The sequence below is a fragment of the Poecilia reticulata genome, chromosome 18 (assembly GCF_904066995.2).
Source record: "Poecilia reticulata chromosome 18, P_reticulata-male-v2, whole genome shotgun sequence".
Classification (NCBI taxonomy): domain Eukaryota; kingdom Metazoa; phylum Chordata; class Actinopteri; order Cyprinodontiformes; family Poeciliidae; genus Poecilia; species Poecilia reticulata.
Genome location: NC_088847.1, coordinates 3720734 through 3739153, shown reverse-complemented (window position 1 = coordinate 3739153; position 18420 = coordinate 3720734). Strand labels below are relative to the sequence as shown.

Genomic DNA, 18420 nt, shown 5'->3' with positions numbered 1-18420 from the left:
GGGATGGCTTCTTTTAAAGAGAAACTCTGTTATAGACACGCCTCAGTCAAGACAGCGATGGTGAATCAGAAAATCGTCACCTCTTGCATACAAATGAGCATTTATACAAAATTAAGCAAAGATAAATATCTGGGGAAAAAAATAAAAATAAAAAATCCCGACTCCACTGAGGGACAAGTATGTACAGAATATGGATGGATGGATGAAAAAAAAAATACACAAGCTCATGTTTTTTTTTTTTTCTTTATAATATTCTTATTAATCACAAACATTTTCACAACACTTATTTGAACAGCTGCTGCTTTTAATACTGATGAATCATTTGGGAGCCACCAGAGAACATCGTAGCGAGGTTCTGGTCACACACAGCGAGGAGGCAGCCATCAGCACTGAACGGCCAGACACTCATGCAGCAAAGAATCAACAACACGGAGTCTCATTCAGTGACGAAGCGGCAGTTTGCGAAACGCAGCTCCACGTCTGAATTCATCTCTCCACAGGCACAACGAAGCTGCACACGTTTGTCAGTAACGGCGCTGGAGTTCACTACGTTAGAAACCACCAAACTTCTACTCTACAGAGTTACTTCAGAGGCAACGTGCAGAATAGAAACAAAAAATAAAAAAAGGAAAAATACAAGATTCTCAGGAATATTTTTCTACAGGTTGCTGTCGAATAATAATAATAATAATAACAATAATAATAAAAAAGCCTCATCAGGTGATTTCAGTTTCACTTTCTCGCTTTGACCCCTTTAAAAAAAAAACTGTTGCCAAATTTGCGAGGGAAGGATGGATTCTTGGTGTGACGGCAGCGTTTGTCTGTCTGCTAGGCTCACGATCACAGTACGGCGAAAACGGCACAGCGTTCATACAGGACGGCCACCGACACGAAGGGAAACGTGACAAAAACACGGCTGCGTTTGCCGGCGCTCTAATTACAGGCGTCTAAACTGTCTCCTGTCTGCTGTCGCTTTTGTCTGCCCAGCAGATGCTTTTGTCACGGTTTCCACAAAGCAACAATATATCTGACATCAAAATTGGGTCCTTGTGGCTCTGCTCAAATACATACTTGAGAAAACAGAACCGAGGAAAACAAAACAAAAACAAAAAAAAACAAGAACATCTCAGAGAAAAGGAGACAATAGCTTAGTCTGGGTGGCAGCTTTACATTCTTGGCAATAACAGCACCTCTTTAATGTTCTGAAGAAGAGCAGACATCCACCTCAAGATGCACACTGACTCTAAAGTTTCACTGAGAAAATACAATTTTATGGATTGTTTTTTTTTTTAAATACAGAAAAAAAAACGTACAATATCTCTAAACATGAACACTGTCTGCAGACTGAATCAACACACACGTTGCACCGTCGATTTAGGTGAAGACAGCGTGCTGTTCCAGCATGAGTCCACCGTGTGGCAGCGTGTTCAGAGCGTGTTCCCCCTCGGTGTTGAGGGTTCTACCACTAACATGTCGTGTTAGTGAGAGAACGTTCTCCGCCGGGTTCGGGTCTCTGATCCGGCGTCGTGAACACCGCCGTCGGCTGGGGTTGGGGGTGGGGTTCAGGGTGGAGAGGGCTGCGGGCTGACAGCGGCCCGCTCCCAGAACACAGCCTGCAGTTAAAGGCTCCTAAAAGAAACAGGAAACCCATCAGCATAATGGCAGCTGCACCAGGTGGACAAAACAGGAAACCAGGATGTCAGATCTGAGCTCTGCACTTCCTCCTTCAGCTGGTCTGAGGTAAGAATGAAGAGTCATGGGAAATATGAAGCATTTGACTTAATAGCAGGTCAACATTGTCTTAAATAACCCATTAGTGAGGGGGAGCTGTTTGTAAAGTTACACTGTAAAAAATGAGCTGCAGTGTTTTGGTTTCTTTAGCCTGTCAGAGAGGGAAAATGGGTGTTCATGTTTCAAAGTCATATTTTCACCATGTTATTCGTATACTTATAAATGTCAAAGTTCGAAAGCAAATATTTAACAAATCTTTAGCTAAAAGTATTTATTTTAACTACATATTTAGTTATAAAGTAAATATTTTCCCAACTAAATGTCTATATTTAGATGTGACCTCAATATTTTTCTTGCTAGCTAAATACTTAGAAATCAAGCTAAATATTTAATTTGCTAATGAACAAACTTGAACTATTAAATTTTAGTTAGCAAGCTAGATATTTAGCACTCGGCCAAATACTTAGCAACTTAAATATTTAATTTGCCAACTAACTCCATCCATCCATCCATCCATCCAACCAACCATCCATCCATCCATCCATCCATTCATTCATTCATTCATTTTCTTTCACTCTTGTCCCTTAGTGGGTCAGGAGGGTTGCTGGTGCCCATCTCCAGCTAACGTTCCTGGTGAGGCGGGGTCACCCTGGACACGCCGCCAGTCTGTCGCAGGGCAACACAGAGACAGACAGGACAAACAACCATACACACACACACACACACACACACACACACACACACACACACACACACACACTCACACCTAGAGAGAGTCAGTAAGTTAAATGTTTAACTTCTTAACTAACTTGTTTAGCTGCATATCTAGCTTGTATCTAGCTTGTGAATTAAATAGATTGAAACTCTGGCATTTATAAATGTATGAATAACATGGTGACAATATGACTTTGAAAATTGAACATAAATTTTTTCTCTATGGCTAAAGAAATAAAAAATATTGCTGTTAATTCTTTTTGCTGTGTAATTTTACAAATGACAACCAACCATTTTGATCACGTAAAGCCAGATAAATGTGTAAAGATTCGCTAAATTGTAAATTCTTCCAGTTTACTAAGATTAGCAAAAGTATTCAAATGATTTTCTTTTTTCTTTTCTTTTTACACGTTGTCACATTACAAACAACCGTCAATGTATTATACAATGATTTGTTTGATAGACTAGAAAAAAGTGGTGCATAGTTGGCAAAAGGAATGAAAATGATTCATGGTTCGTATGTTTTCAAAATATACAAAAGCAAAAATATGGCGAGCGTTTTCATTCCTCCCTCTGAGTTGATTCTTCACAGAAACCTTTTCCAGCTGCAGTTCTTCGTTCCTCTGTGTAAACACACTTCACCCGTTTCAAAACGAGCGTGAAAATAAACGTCTCTACTTGAAGAATTCTTAACAGTCGATAACCAACAGCTCAACATGGATGTCGAAGTAAATTAATGCTTTAGAATTTATTTGGAAATATCAATTTATGGGAAGCTAAGTATGCTAAATGTTTTCATAGCTAGCAAAAATGCTAAAGAGTAAACTGAACTCTGCTATTAGCGCGATAGCGATAGCCGAAGAGTGCCCACCACTGCTCTGTTGCTAAGTTACTGTGCTACAGACAGTTTGTTCATAATATTTCCTTTTATGACACATCATTGACCATGAGGTCTCGGGTCTCATGACCAGTACCCAGAACAGCTTCCGGATGTTTCTCTGACCTGTGTGTTCTCTGTTCTTCATGATGCCGTCGGTTCACCAATGTTCTCTAAACAAACCTCTAAGACAGCCACAGAACATCTGGGTGTAAAATAAAATGAAACCCCACGCAGGTGGACATTGTTTAGTGATTTGGTGACTTCTGAACATACTTTATTTATGGGCATCAGAGTAATGTGGGCTGAAACAAAGTGCAGCTTCTCTGCTACTTCAACTATTTACAGGCTTGTGTTGGTCCGACACATAAAACCCAATGAGGTACATGACAGCTTGTGGTTGAAAATGTGGCAATGTTCAGTGGGAATTAAGGCGCTGCATTCTAACATCACTTTATTATGAAGTCAAAATGTCTGAAGGCAGAAAGAAAACATCCATTACTGCAATGTATTCAAAATGTGTGGATACATTTTTTGCCCCACAGCCTCTTTATTGGCGAATACGACCATGTCATTTTGCATTCTTGTTGTTTAATTAGCCTTTTTAAGAAAACACTGGTCTCCGACTTAGCAGTAAGATAATTCTCAGAGGGGGTAAGATGGTACAAAAGAAGAAGAGTCATTCCTCCAAAGGGAAATTAGGCAAATTTCTTTGCCGTCCGTTATCTCCACTTGCCTTTTTTCTTTTAATACACTGATTAGTTTCACTTGTGAAGGCCTTTAAGAATTATTCAAATCAAACAGCCTGGGAAACGAAAGAACGTAATTCGACTGAACTGCTCACAACTCATATTTATTTATATGCAAGCTGTGATTGGAGCCCGTAAGGAGTCATTGATGTTTTTCAAAGGACCAAAAGCCACAAAGGCTTTTAGAAGACCTAAAGGTTTTTCTGGCACGGTTACAGTTATTAAAGCTCACTTATTGATCTCTTTATTTCCATAATACAATCCTAAAGGAAGTAAATGAGGCAAAGAAATGGGCTTAACAGCACCTGTGCTGCGGTTAATGGATAACATTACAGGACTCTTGTTCTTGGATATGTCCATAACTACAGTAACATGTGGCTGTGCTGCTGGTTGACTTATGAAAGATGATTGCATTACGCTTCGTTTCCATTGAGCGATACGGATCGCTATTTTGTCTGTTTCCATTGAAAAAGTGTCCCGTACAACTGAACTGTACCACACTATTCCTTGACCCCCTTTGGTTGTAAGTTCATAGGTCAATGGTACTGTATGGGTACGGTCAACTACTGGCATCACCGTCCACTGATTGGAGGACAGAAGAACGTCACTGCTTGCAACAAACATGAGACGTACTAGTGGGTTATGTTTATCGTCGCACTGGCAGACGCAACATTAGCTGTTTGAGTTTAAGTCCGCCTGCCCAGTGAGTCCAACTGGCAGTGGAAATGCTTTCCATAAAACAGAGTACCGACCCATGCCGTACCGCTAAGTGGACTGGGAAAGTGTTTGTTTCTGGTTACCGTGTAAACCTGACCTGTCTCTAAAAACCAGTCAGCCAATCAGACCAACATAGTTATAGAAACCACATCAATGAAAAATAATGCAGCTCGTCCTCCTGAAGTGTATCTGTCGCTATCGCCAACAAACATCATCCACCACCGGCCTGCTACAGTTCACTTTGCCTTTTCACATAACACAAATCAGGCTGGTAGAATTACAGGTTGTGTGTTTTCAGACTAACCAACTGATATTTTGCGACCACAGGTGTGTAGTTTGCACCTTGCTGCAGTCATCTCAGCAAAATATCTAAGATGCATGCCTCATACGCTGGAATATTATGCATATCATAAACCTCAAATCATCTTGAACATAAAATCGAGTTCACTGAACTCCGCTGGCTTAACCAAAGTCACCAAATCTCAGTCCAGCACAGTGAACCTCGGCCTATTTGCAGCTCAGTGTTTACAGATCTGTCTACGGAATGTACATGCAATTTTTTAATGCATTTTTCCACAGAATATATCTCAAGTATTTGAAAGAAAATGCAGTTTGTGAAGCTGAAATACCAAGTCAAAGCCACTGACATGCTATGGACTGGCATTTGAAAATCAACCAATCCAGGAGTGCAATTTCATTTCTTTACTGGTGGTCGACTGCAGAGGTTTTGTTTTAAATAAAATAACTATAAAGTGCAAACTTTTGTTTGTCTTCAGACACCTCTGCCTCTGCTGTGTTTGGAGCCTGAAGAGAGGACGCATACCTGACAAAAATAATTGCCAACTGCATAATTCTGCAGGATTGCTCCTACATGTCTTTAGAGCAACGTGCTTCGTGAATCCAGGGCAGAAATAAAGATGATGGTAAAAGTCAAATAACTGCAGAAGCAGAGGAGACAGCAGTGCGCCATGACTTTTCCCCTCAGTGTTTTACATGTGAAAGAACATCTTGTGGGCTCTACCAGGAGCCTCAGCCTGACCGCTCTCTGCCTTGCCCAACAGATATCACAGAGACTTCAGGAGTCATCCAGAGCCAAACAGGTAGTTATTAACAAGAGTGAAAATCAATTACTGCTATGGGAAATCTGCAAAACGTGGAGAGACGTCAACGATACGCAGAAGAGGGATGCAATAACAGCGAGCGTCTCTCTCACCTGGTTATAGATGGACATCAAATACTCCCTCCTCGACCGTCTCTATGTCCTCTTCTGCAATGACTGATGGAGACAGAGAGAAAGAGAAGACTGAGAGCCCAGAACACCTTGAGCACTGGCCGGATCTTTACGGCATTCTGGTTCAATTATCTGGAAATCCTGTGTCCTCCAATCAGCCAGAGAGAAAAAGTTTCCCTGTGATAAGCAAATTATATTTTCATTGCTAATTATACTCTATTCGCTCACCACGTGAATGAATAAAAATACAACAGTATTTGCACACAATTACTAGGTTGTACTATTATTTTTTATTTTAATGCATAAATTTTAACATAAATACCCTGCTATATTTGCTAGTATTTATGGCATAGATTAATTTAGAGCTCTAGAAAATGATTTGTATGGATTTTTTTCTGTTATGATCACTTTAATGTTTCCGGTCATCAAACAAATTCATCCATCCATTTTCTTTACACCGTTGTCCCTCAGTGGGGTCGGGAGGGTTGGTGGTGCCCATCTCCAGCTAACGTTCCGGGCGAGAGGCGGGGTCACCCTGGACAGGTCGCCAGTCTGTCGCAGGGCAACACAGAGATACACAACCATGCACACACACATTCACACCTAGGGACAATTTATACATGTTTTTGGACTGTGGGAGGAAACCAGAGAAAACCCACGCATGCACAGGGAGAACATGCAAACTCCATGCAGAAAGACCGGGGCCGGGAATCAAACCCAGAACCTTCTTGCTGCAAGGCAACAGCTCTAACAACTGCACCACTGTGCAGCCCCAAACAAATTCACTAGAGAATAAAAAAACATTTTCCACGTAATTCATTTTCAGCATCAAATAAGACAAGTATTAAGGCAAAAAAGGCAACTGGTTTGAATCTCCTCCGTCATTGTGAAAGATTCACAGAACAAAGAGGTGTGAGATACTGGGAATGTTGACACAGACTGGATACTGAGTGAATACAAACTCAGAAATTTTGAGATTAATCTCTCAAAAGTTTTTTTCTAGAAAATTTCTGGGATTGATCTCAAAGCTTCTATTATTTTGAGCAAATTTTCAACTTTTCAAACCCAGAAATTCCTTTGTTTTTTCTTTAAAAATTCAGAGATTAACCTCAAATTTTCTAAATTTTTTTAGCAAATTTTCATCTTTTCAAATTCTGAATTTTTCTTTTCTTTTGCTAGAAATTTTCTGAGATTAATCTAAAAAATTCAAATTATTTCGAGTTAATTTTAAACTTTTCAAACCCAGAAATTCCTTTGTTTCTTCTAGAAAGTTTCTGAGATTAAACCAAAAAATTTCAGAGTTTTTGTCAGAAACGTAGCCCTTCTTTTCCATCCACACTGGTGCTAATGCGCCGTCGTCCTCACCTGTGTTCTGCAGGCTGGGCGGAGTGTTTGCAGGTGGTGGGAAGCTGTAGGACCGGGCCTGCAGGGCAGGCGGAGTCTCATGGCTGATGCTCTTGGTTCTCTTCCTGCACTCCACGGCCAGGCGGCTGCGGCAGGACTTGTGGCAGTTCACCCCGCAGGCTGCAGCCGGAGGTTTGATGCGGCGGGCGAAGGACGCCGGCAGGGACAGGTGTCGGGAGAGGAGGAGAGGACGGCGAGTCGGGTGGAGAGGCAGGGAGGATCGGCAATAAGGGAATGTCCGTTTGTTTGGGGTGGCGGGGGAATGAAGAGGAAAGACAGGGTCAGACAACGGGACGGGTCCAAACCGAAACATGGGGGTAAGCTAGTGGCGACAGAAAGGTGCTTTGGCACGGCATGCAGACACACGAGCACCGGCACACACACACAGACAGGTCAACCGTACTCAACAGTAACTCTGTAAACTGGGGCGAGTCTGAGAGGAGCGGGAGCAGTAGTGGTGGGTCACCCAGCGAGGAAGCGAGAAAACTGAATATTTACCTTGAGTTATATTAAAAATGATTTGTGAGCCTTGAACTTTTCCCTAGTATGTCATGTTACACTTAGAAACTTTTAATTTACACATTTTTGACAGAAACTCTCCATCCACTCAGACCTAATTTGAGCCAGAGGTGGGTGGTTTGATACAAAATAATAAGAAAATTATCCATTTCTAGATTGGATCAATAGCAGCGTGTTAAGATCGCATCAAAACATTTTGTTTTGACTTGCCTTATTTTCAATGGTTTCTGTTTATCATGTTAATATGTTCGTTGACTAGACAGATATAAACTAGGTCAAAATTCTATCCTTGGTTTTCACACAATAATTCAAAAGAAAAAACAACAAAAACATCCTAAAGTCAGAAGAATGATGATATATCAAACCTAAATGGTATAAAGTATTGATACTGGCATCGGTACTGGCTCTGCATTTACTTGGTATCAGATCGATACCAAAACATGCAGTATCATTCACCTCTAATTTGAACGACACCCAGTATTCATGCTGGTTAGGGGCCACAGTCACCCGCAAAAAGCTACAATTTGCAAATACTTAGTACTCCCTCTGAAATTGTTCTAACTGCTTATTGTAATACTTCAAACACCATCTTATCTTAATATGCATTAATACACAGTGTATACTGTCATAGTGCTACTTCAAATGCGAGCATCCACAGTCTTTTTTCTACTTTTGAGTGGTGCAGCCAATCTGATTGGCTAACGACAGCCAATGGCCTGTTAAGTAGCACTGCCTTGATTCCTCAGCTTTCCAAGCTGCATTTTCTTTCTAATATTTTCAAAATGATCTAGAAGAAAACGAGCGAAAAGGAAAATTTTCCGCAACTAATTTAGGAAAACCCCACAATTTTGTGAATACTGAGCCGCAAATAGGTAAATGTCCTCTAGAGCTGTGAGATGGTGTATATTTTGCTATCAATCTGATACCAAATTAGTATTGGGCCAATATTGCCAATACCGACACTGTTATCAATACTTTTTATTATTCAAATTTCATATATCAATGAGCTTTTGACTGCTAGGTGTTTTTGTGTTTTTTCTTTTGGATTATTTTGTTAAAATTTAAGATAGAATTTGGACAAAGTTGGTAGATGTCTACAAAATATGTTAATAGCATATTAATATGATAAACAGAGACTATAAAAACAAAAGAAACATTTTTTAAAGTATAGTTGGGAAACTATAAAACAAAAGTAAATAAAATTAAAGAAGGGAATCTGAAACTAAAGTGTCAATCTTACCACACTAGTATTGATCCAATACTGATAAAAATTTGGTATCGACATTATCAATACTTTGGATTGAGCCGCTCACCTCTGGTCCAGAGGTCCAATACAGTGGACGTCTGGACCACTCTATTGGAAATACAAAAACTATAGATGTGCAGTACTGCATGTTTTTGAATTGATTCGATACCAAGTAGATAAAGGGCCTGTATCACCAATACCAATATCGATACTTTAAACTTTTTATTTAGGTATAACATATCATGTAACATGACTTGTGTGCATTTTTCTTAAATAAACAAAGTGCAACAAAATTATAATTTGAAAGCAAATTGAAACAATACAAAAAAATTATACAAAATGTCAAGAGAGAATATGAAACTAAAGTATGCAATACTGGATACTAATAGATCTGATATTTGGTGGACGTATCAATACTTTGGATCGATACGCTCATCTCTAACAAAAACTAAAATCCTCCAAATGTCCAAAGCTGATAGTAACATTCCCTAAAGACTCTGTAGCAAAATGTGGCTCTACAGAGTACTGACACGCTGAAAGCCATGTATCCATTTTGTCCTACTCCACCAAAACACACTACTTCATGTTTGATGGATAAAAACCTAATAAAATCAGTTGAAGTTTCTGACAAAATGTGAAGAAGTTCTAGATGTGTGGATGCCTCTGTAAGACTTAAACAGCTGTAAGTGGAATGTCTGAGAGACAGATATGGGAGTCGGATCAAATATTTCTCAATAAAAAAAAAGCGAAAGCTGCTGCTGCAGAAATGTCAAGCTGACTGAAAAAGTCTGAAAACCCCCCAAATCAGGGCTATTTCTGTGGCTGTGTGTTGGAGTAAAAGTTAGAATGAACTGTGACAGCACTGCACCCAGTCACACACCTAGAGGCTTCCTATAGTTAAGTCTGAAATGCCTGACATCTGCTGCTCCGACACACACATCCCAGCAACCCACTCGCAGTCAGAGTCCTCCCACTCCTGCACTGCGCCACAGTGGGTGATTCATTTCAATTACACCCCTGGCGCTCTGTCTCCCTCCCTGAGTACAGCCTAACAATGGTAATGGGGATGAATGGCTGTGGGCCTCTCTCATTGACTTCCTCCGGTCTCATTAATGGAACAAGCCAGAACACACTGAAACTCCCAGTCAGACTACAGGCCTCTGAGTGGAGAGGATATTGGAAAGTGTGGGGGGAGCAGGAGGGTTGAATGGGTGGGAGGTGTGTGGGTGTGGGTGTACCCACTGCAGAGACATCAGTCCTTTTTATGGGTGTGATTGTGTTTGACCCACACTTAGCCTTCTCTGTAATACCAAAAGCCAAATGTGGACCGTCCTTTTATCGGTTAAAAACGTGAACTTGGATTGATTTTACTTTCTTAAAGGGGAAGTATTATGTTTTCCACACACATAGCGTGGAAAACATATATAGCATATACCATTTCAAGTAACTACCTTAATGTCAGTTACTATAAAAATAATAAGCAAAAGTTTGAAATATTTCATTCAGTAAATAATTTATTACTGAAATGAGTGACTTAAAAATGTTTACATTTCACAAGTTTACATTTTTTGAAATGTATTTGGAATTTTTTGTTTTTTTGAGTTTTTTTTTTTTACCTCTTTTGAAATTTTTAGCAAAACATTTGGAAGTGCATGGAGAACATCTAGCAAATCCAAAATGTACACTCTTTTCCACATAATCTATATTAAAATCAACTATGAACACATTTTGACCTAAACTGCACAGTTAGATGCTAACCGCCAATCCACACTTTCCAGTCATTTATTCCTAGAAGGTTTGCCTCACATTCCGGCACTGCTTTGTGTTTGCAACGTGAAAAAATAAAGTGGAAAAGTTCAAAGGTTTTGGAATACTTCTGGGGTTAGTTTGTGCTAATGAACAAATTAGCCTTTGAGTAAACACGTCTATTTTTCTTGTCTACTACATTCGAGGTGCAGAGCGTTATAAAAACTGCGTCTAATGGTCCCAGCGAACACTAATTACTCTGGCTGCTATGCGACGGAAATGTTTGATGAAGGCTTGCCAGCGATTTAATAAGCAACAGTTAGCAAACCTGAAGGCCTAAATGAATGAGGAGAATGTTAATACCGAAATTGCATGTGGATGATAAGGAAATCCCTGTTTTTTTCCAGAAAAGACTCAGTAGAATTCTTGCCCATTGCAAAGTTTGGAGAATTTACTGAACATACCTGGACCGGTTGGTTGCAAGCTAACGAGCTAATCGTCCGAGCCACTCTGGGTGTAAACCAGCAGAGCGGTCATTTGTCTTCAATTGCCTCCTGCTAAAACCGCAGCAGACGAAAAACTTCCCGAGATCTGCCATCACTCCCTAAGTTTTTCCTCACATTCCATTCACAGTGTTATTTCCAGAGTGTAGCATCTGCAGTTCATCACCAGCTTGACACAAACCACTGACAGCCTCTCCCTAGTGCAAAGAAGAAGGCTAAGTCAGTGTTTATGAAGGGAGAGGAGATGTTGGAGGTGCGTGTGTGTATGTGTGTGTCAAACACAAGTCTATATGGAGGCCCGGAAGGGCAAATCCAGGCTTTACGTGTGGACATGGAGTAAAACTGAGTGATCCTGTACAGCTGATGAGATGGTGGCTCTGTGTGTTCTTGACATTTACTCTGTATATGCGTATATGAGTAAGAGGGGAGATCAATGGGATCAAGAGATTCTCAGGAGGCGGCAGCCTTCTGAGTGGAACAAGAACATCGGCTCGGAGAATTGTTGTCTTACCTTTACACTTGTAGCCTTGTTTGTAAAAGCCCCATATCTAGAAGAAAGAAAGGACAGGACAAAGAAAGAAGAAGGTTGGTGAACAGGCAATTAAGATACCTGAAAGGAAATGGATGGAGAAAACGCACCGGTATGCAGTGACCCATTGAGCTTTGTCATATTCTGTCAGGTTCCACAAACCACAAACGTCAGCGTGTTTTGTTGGGACAACTTTAATTAGAAGGATAATAATACAAGGTCTGGACAATCCTTCACAAATAAAAACCAAGGAGAAACCTTTTATCTTTTTCCTGCCGCTTCACAATAATGCACCATTTTGTGTCGGTCTATCAAATAAAATCCTCTCAAAATGCATAAATGCGGTGGTTGTAACATTATGGTAAAGGCAGTAGTGGACACACTAATGCGCTTAGCGCTTTAGCTAACTTTGAAAATGTTTAGCACACGTAGGTACCCCTAAATAAAAAATTACAAATAAATTTCAAAGCACTACCTATATATTTTGGCTGTTTTGTAAACTTTCAGTAGAATAATCTTTTTGCGCAACAGTTTGCTTCCTCTCCTCACATTCTCTGCTTTTTCACTAATAACTATTTCAAACAAGAAACAAACAGAAACAAAATAGAATCCGGACAACAGAGAACAAGACATAAACATAAATACAATATCTAAGGCCATTATAGAACATGGAAATAATGTCAAAATTAAATTGATGTTCAACGGTTGTGGTGTTTCAAGGGCAGATATTATTTTAATTGAAGTTAGCACTTTAGCATTCTGCTAAGCATCACATTAGCAATTTAGTATTAGCTTCTGCTAAATGTTGCATTGGTGTAGCGCTTTAGCATCAACTTCCGTTAAATACTGTGTTTGTGTAATGTTGTAATGTTAGTGGAACTAATGTTTGTTATTAGAGCTTCGGTGTTAGCTCAACTAACTTTTTAGCTAGCGCCGTCTCTCACTAAAGGTAAAGGTAGCAATATTTTTCCAGCGCACATATCAGCTGTGAATCAATGAATCAGTGAATGCAACATCGCTAAGCAGTCAGGAACAGGAAGACGTTCAGCAGACGCCAAGAAGGCAGCGGATTAGCCCTGATTAATCATTAACTTTCACCTCCAGCTTTCATGGAACTGAACAGGTTCAGTTGGATCAACTTTGAGCAAGAGTTGAATATTTGTTCTTGTTTTTCAAAAACAGAACGAACACACCCAGGTTCCCTACAAATATTAATTTTAAATAGAGATTATATAGAGAAACACTTTCTATAATAAGGGTTTCAGGTGTTTTACTTGTACAAAAACTGTCCAATTATAACTGAAAGAAAATAGTATTTTGAATGATGATAATTATAGTTCTCAAAGAGAAGCAGCATCCTCACATCACTCCATCTCAGCAGGATCCTCCAGCTGCAACATGACAGATGGGTCCTACAGAGCATGATGACGGATGTTTAGTTACAAAAAAGTTTTATTTTTTATGTCCCTTCATATACAGTAAATGCACATGGAAGGAGAGTTAAATTCCTTGTTTGTGTTACATAAACCTTGCAATAAAGCTGATGGAAATATAATGAAAAATGGACAAATTTGAAATAATTGTCTCATTTCATAACTGGCAGTTTGGATCTTTAAATATCTTGAAAATTCCAATTATCCTAAAAGACCAAAGACTGACACGTTTCTAAAAGTGGGTTATTTTTAAAACGGATGAACTGCGAACAGCAGAGGCTGTTTCCTTCTGCTAGGAGTGCTGACATTTATGCCACACTATCTGGAAACAAGTGTTTTGGAAACACGACAAAAACAGGCGTGAAAAAGATGAATATTCAGTAGCAACTACTACGAGTTTAGCTTGACAGCAGAACACCAATTAAAATGTCATATTAGGACAATTTGGTCAAAATAATAATTCAGAGAAACATGTCAAAACTGTTAAGCTGAGCAACAGAGAAGATCCAGCACAGAGAACGGAGAGTTGGATGGAAGAGGGAGTGGGGCGAGGATCTGAGGAAGGACTGTGTGTGTGCTGGCAGGAGAGACTCAGGCTAGTGATGAAGAGGACATGATGACGTGATGCTGCAGAGAGCAGGAGAGGGTAGCTGGGGACATCTAGTGACAGATTCAGGGAACAGGACAGAACTGAAGGACACCAAACCGAAACAAACCCACTTTCTGATTTATTTGAAGGAGAAAGTGGGTACAAAGAAAGAAGAAGAATTTCTAGGTACAGCACCTGTACCTAGAAATGTAATCCCTGTGCTGTTCATTTCTACTAAGCCAACAAACAGACACAAAGTGATTTCTGAAGGCAGTTTGGGATAGAATAGTTACAGAAAAAAAACTGTAATAAGGACAGTTAGAATAACACTGTACAGTTATTATTTAAAAGTAATAAATTTAGATCTAAAGAAATAACTGAGTAACTGAGTGGGGGTATCTAAAAAATGTGTAATAGTGGAATATAAGTTCAGTTGTATCTGATTTTATTCAGGGGTATTCGATTAAAGCGGCTGCACTCATGTGCATGCCAGTTATGTCAGATTTTTTTCAACTAAAAAATATTCAGAACCATGTGTCACTTGTTACGATTCAGGAGACTTTAGGAGATTTTGGTGAAAATGGGGGAGCCGCTGCCTTCTGTTTATAATCTCTTATAATTTTAGTTTTTGTTGAACTGTGAAATTGAATGAAAGAAAATCAAACGCACTCTGTTCAGTCCGCTTTAATTAAACTCCAGTTCGTTTGTGTAGAAAGTCCGGTTCGTTTGGGAGGTGAGAATGTGTGATGGAACTCTGCTGCAGACCAAAAACTCTGATCTGTCTTGGTTCGGTTGAAGTGAACTGTGGTGGGGTTTGAATGCGTATGTAGATACAAAAACTACAGCGCAGGGCATTCTGGGTAAATACAACCAAAACAACCGCCCTAGTTTTCCGTTACCAGGAGAAATGGCTCGCGGTTTTTAGCCAAAAACAAAAGAAAAATCCCACATCTTCCATTTTTGCTATTACATGTAGAAGGAAGATGCATTCGTATCTTCTTCGGACGTTTTCGTGTTGTTTCCTTCAGTAGTTCTCGGTGCAGCGCCACCACAGGTGAGGAGTTGAAAAGGTCTTTCTAAACGTTTGAGAAGCAAACCACAAGAGCTAAAACTTGTAAGGAATGTTGCACTTTTGGTTCCCAATCAAACCGAGTCTACCAAACTATCAGGAGTGAAAACACTCAAAAAATGTGTTGAAAACAGAAAAAAGCTTAGATACGCATTTTAAAATACCCATTCACTTCATATCTGAATTTCCAAAACTGAACAGAGAAATGAGGTGAGACGGGGGCCAGAGTAGAAGCAGAGTAGAGGGGGTTGGTGGAGGGGGGCCCAGATCAAGAGGGGTGCAGCAGTGGAGGGGCTGGGGTGTGTGTGTGTGTGTGGGAGGGTGGGGGGACAATAACATGAAAGAGCTGAGCTGGAGATCACACACAGCACTGGCACATCTGAGGAGGCACAAAATATCCTGACCTCTCCAAACACACAAACACACGCACACACACACCCCCGCACACACACACACACACCACTACAGAGAAGCCATAAGAACAAATACGCCGCTAGCTACAAACGTACACACACACCACACAGGCAGGGGCTGCGCAACAAAGAGAAGACAAACATCTAGACACCGGCATCATCACAGCTCAGCCTACACACACTGACCTTTGGTGCTGCTGGAGTCAGTGAAACACAATGAAGCTCACACAGGAGTCGCAATATCGCTCAGCTGCACACTTATTGGTTTATGTGACTCTTCAGCTCTCCGCTAGATTTTGAATTAGCATGCTAATTCTAATTGTATTTAAATGAACAGTTTATCAAAATTCTACTTTTTTTTCAGGCTGACTTTTTTTAAACTCCTTTCTTTTAATTTTCCACCCAATAAAAAGTTGCCATTGAAGCGTATCAATATGGTAAAAACACAAAATAAGATCTTTAGCCACTGATGGTCTTAGTACTTTTCTTACATAGCTGCTAAGAGCTCACAGTGACTTAACGTTACGATGTTGACCTTTCTCTGCTGAGAAAGCTCCAGAACAATGTGTCTTTTTGTAAAATATGTGGAAACTACCTTAATTTTTCACATGATGCAGACCAAAGAAGTCTGGATGTGACGAAAGATTCATGCAGATGGATCTTAAGAACTAATTTATCTATTGCTGACATCTGCAGCCTGTGGCACTCAATGACTTTGGCCAAAAATACTAAAAATTCCATAAACACTTTAGCTTACCAGTTTTTCCTAGGTGTTTTTGTCCAACATTTACATACATTTCTGCAAAGAATGACACAATTTTTTTTTAATCATTTTACTTTAAATTTAAATGTTGCAATGAAGAAAATGTATTAAACCTTAAAACAAAAGTAAAAATGACTGTTCTTTCCTAAATTTCGGAAATTTCCTACAGTAGCTATGATGAAAACAAACTATTTTGTTCCAAAAGTCGGTTAGCAAAGGTTGCAAAACCCTGATTTATTAGCATTTGGGTATGACCAAGGCAAGTTTAGCCTTTTCAAGGAGGTTGTATCTGGAAGAGGGAGTCATATGCAAGATAAAAGGAAATGAAGTGTTAGAACCAGGATGGATGCCTGCTGGAGTACTGAAATGTTGTATTTGTAGCAGTTTTATCAAAGCCTCACTAAACCTGTGTGTGAAATTCTAAAAGGAGACTTTAATACATGTATAAACCTGCTGCTTTCATGTTCACATCGTCGCCCCTGGAGCAGCTAAGCGGCAACAGCAGTTCTGGCAGGTCAGACCTGGAAACATCTACGTTTCACTTTCAGCGCTACGCCGGTTTGGCCTGCAGCGGTCACGTTAACATAGATGGGCCCAGCAGCAGTGGGCTGCTTTGATTCGTTATCTGCTTTTTTTTCTTTTTTTTTCTAAGGACAAATCATGTTATTAGATCCAAAAAAAGGATGCTCTCAATACTTCCCTCCTCCATGGATAAACCTGCAATAATTAGCATGTGTTTGCCAGAGCGTCTGAGGCTAATGATGAGAGAACAGGGTCTGAAATAGAGAGAGCTCTGACTGAAGCTTGTGCTCTGGCATAATGTAGATTTATTTTATTCTATTTAATGAAAACAATGTTTCTGTGAAATAAGCTAAAGAGAACTCTAATTGATCCACCCACTTAAGCTGCTAGAAATATATAAACATAATGCGTGAGATGTCAAGTAGGATTTTCTCGAGAATATTTTTCAGCACATTCTGGAAATAAGTCCCATTTTATCTTATTTGAATAAGTAAAAATTGTCTTGTTCTTAATGAAAGTACACAAATTTTAAGGGATTTTCAGGCAGAGCTGTTGCAAAAAGCAAAAAAAACAATTAATCACACGACAAATTAAAACAAACTCAATGATTTCCACTTGCATGATTTCTTGTTTTTCTCTTTTTTTCTCCCCCATTTCCACCTAAAACTAAATGATAAAAGTCCTCAGTCTGGTCAGTCGCTTACGCAGACTTCATAATTTGTTTTTGGTTTTTTTATATTTATTTTAGGTATTTAAAATGTCTTCCAGTTCCAGTGTTAAATGTTCATTAGAATTTAAAGTTCATTGATCTTTCAGAATGTGTTCTTGCGTTATTTATGCCATTACCATCACTTGAAAATAGTCTTAAAACAACAATTGTATTGTTTATCACAATAACTTCTGGGACAATATATCGTCCAGCAAAATTTGTTATGGTGACAGACATATATGGTTTTTTTTAAAAACTTGTTTAGGAAAGTCTTGACAAGTCTCATTTTCTTGCTCTGTTGGCAGATCATTTTATTTTAATTAATATATACCCAATGTTTGAACATGAAAGGTGACTTTTTGCAGTGGTTGAGGAAGATATTGACCTCGTAACAGCAGAATCCATAAATAGGACAATTGCACCTCACAATGATCCAGCATGAATCATTTAAAGGGACGTTTCAGCAACTTCAATGCCTCAGTCGGCTGATATGTGACAGTGAACTTTATTCGAGAAGAACAGTAAACCATTATAGACCCAAAACATACTAACAGAGTGTTTAACATTTTTCTGATTAGTATTTTCTCGTCTATTGTCCTTTACAAGATCAGAATCTGAATCATTCTTTCCTGTTTGCTACGTCTAGTCGAGCTGAAATACATTCAGGTCGGCTTTGAAAGAAAAGGTTGTTGGTTATTCGTAATTTTGTATTTGTAATGACGTTAACCTCTTTTTTAAGGATTTGTTTGAAAACAACATTGCTAAAAAATAATTTTATGAATTTCACTTCTGCCAACCTGCAAATGTGCAGAAAGAAGAGCTAATTTTTCATTTGGCTCTTTTGCTCTTAGTTTGACATCACTTAGCACAAATAGCTTTTCAACATTTCCCAATCCATTTTAAAGCTCTAATTGACTCGTCTGTTTTGCTAACTATCTGAATAAAGTTTGACATCT

General features: G+C 39.4%; 1 protein-coding gene across 1 annotated transcript in view; it reads right to left on the bottom strand.

Moving 5' to 3' along the window:
* Positions 1–1277: 1277 nt before the first annotated feature.
* Positions 1278–18420, bottom strand: part of LOC103480179 (RAS guanyl-releasing protein 2) — a 62471-nt gene continuing 45328 nt past the window's right edge. Inside the window, exons 14-17 of the mRNA XM_008435049.3 lie at positions 11949–11985; positions 7385–7543; positions 6002–6064; positions 1278–1629 (exon numbers count right to left, since the gene is read on the bottom strand). Coding sequence (XP_008433271.1) covers positions 6006–6064; positions 7385–7543; positions 11949–11985 — 255 coding nt within the window. The 3' untranslated portion in view covers positions 1278–1629; positions 6002–6005. The remainder of the gene's footprint in view (positions 1630–6001; positions 6065–7384; positions 7544–11948; positions 11986–18420) is intronic.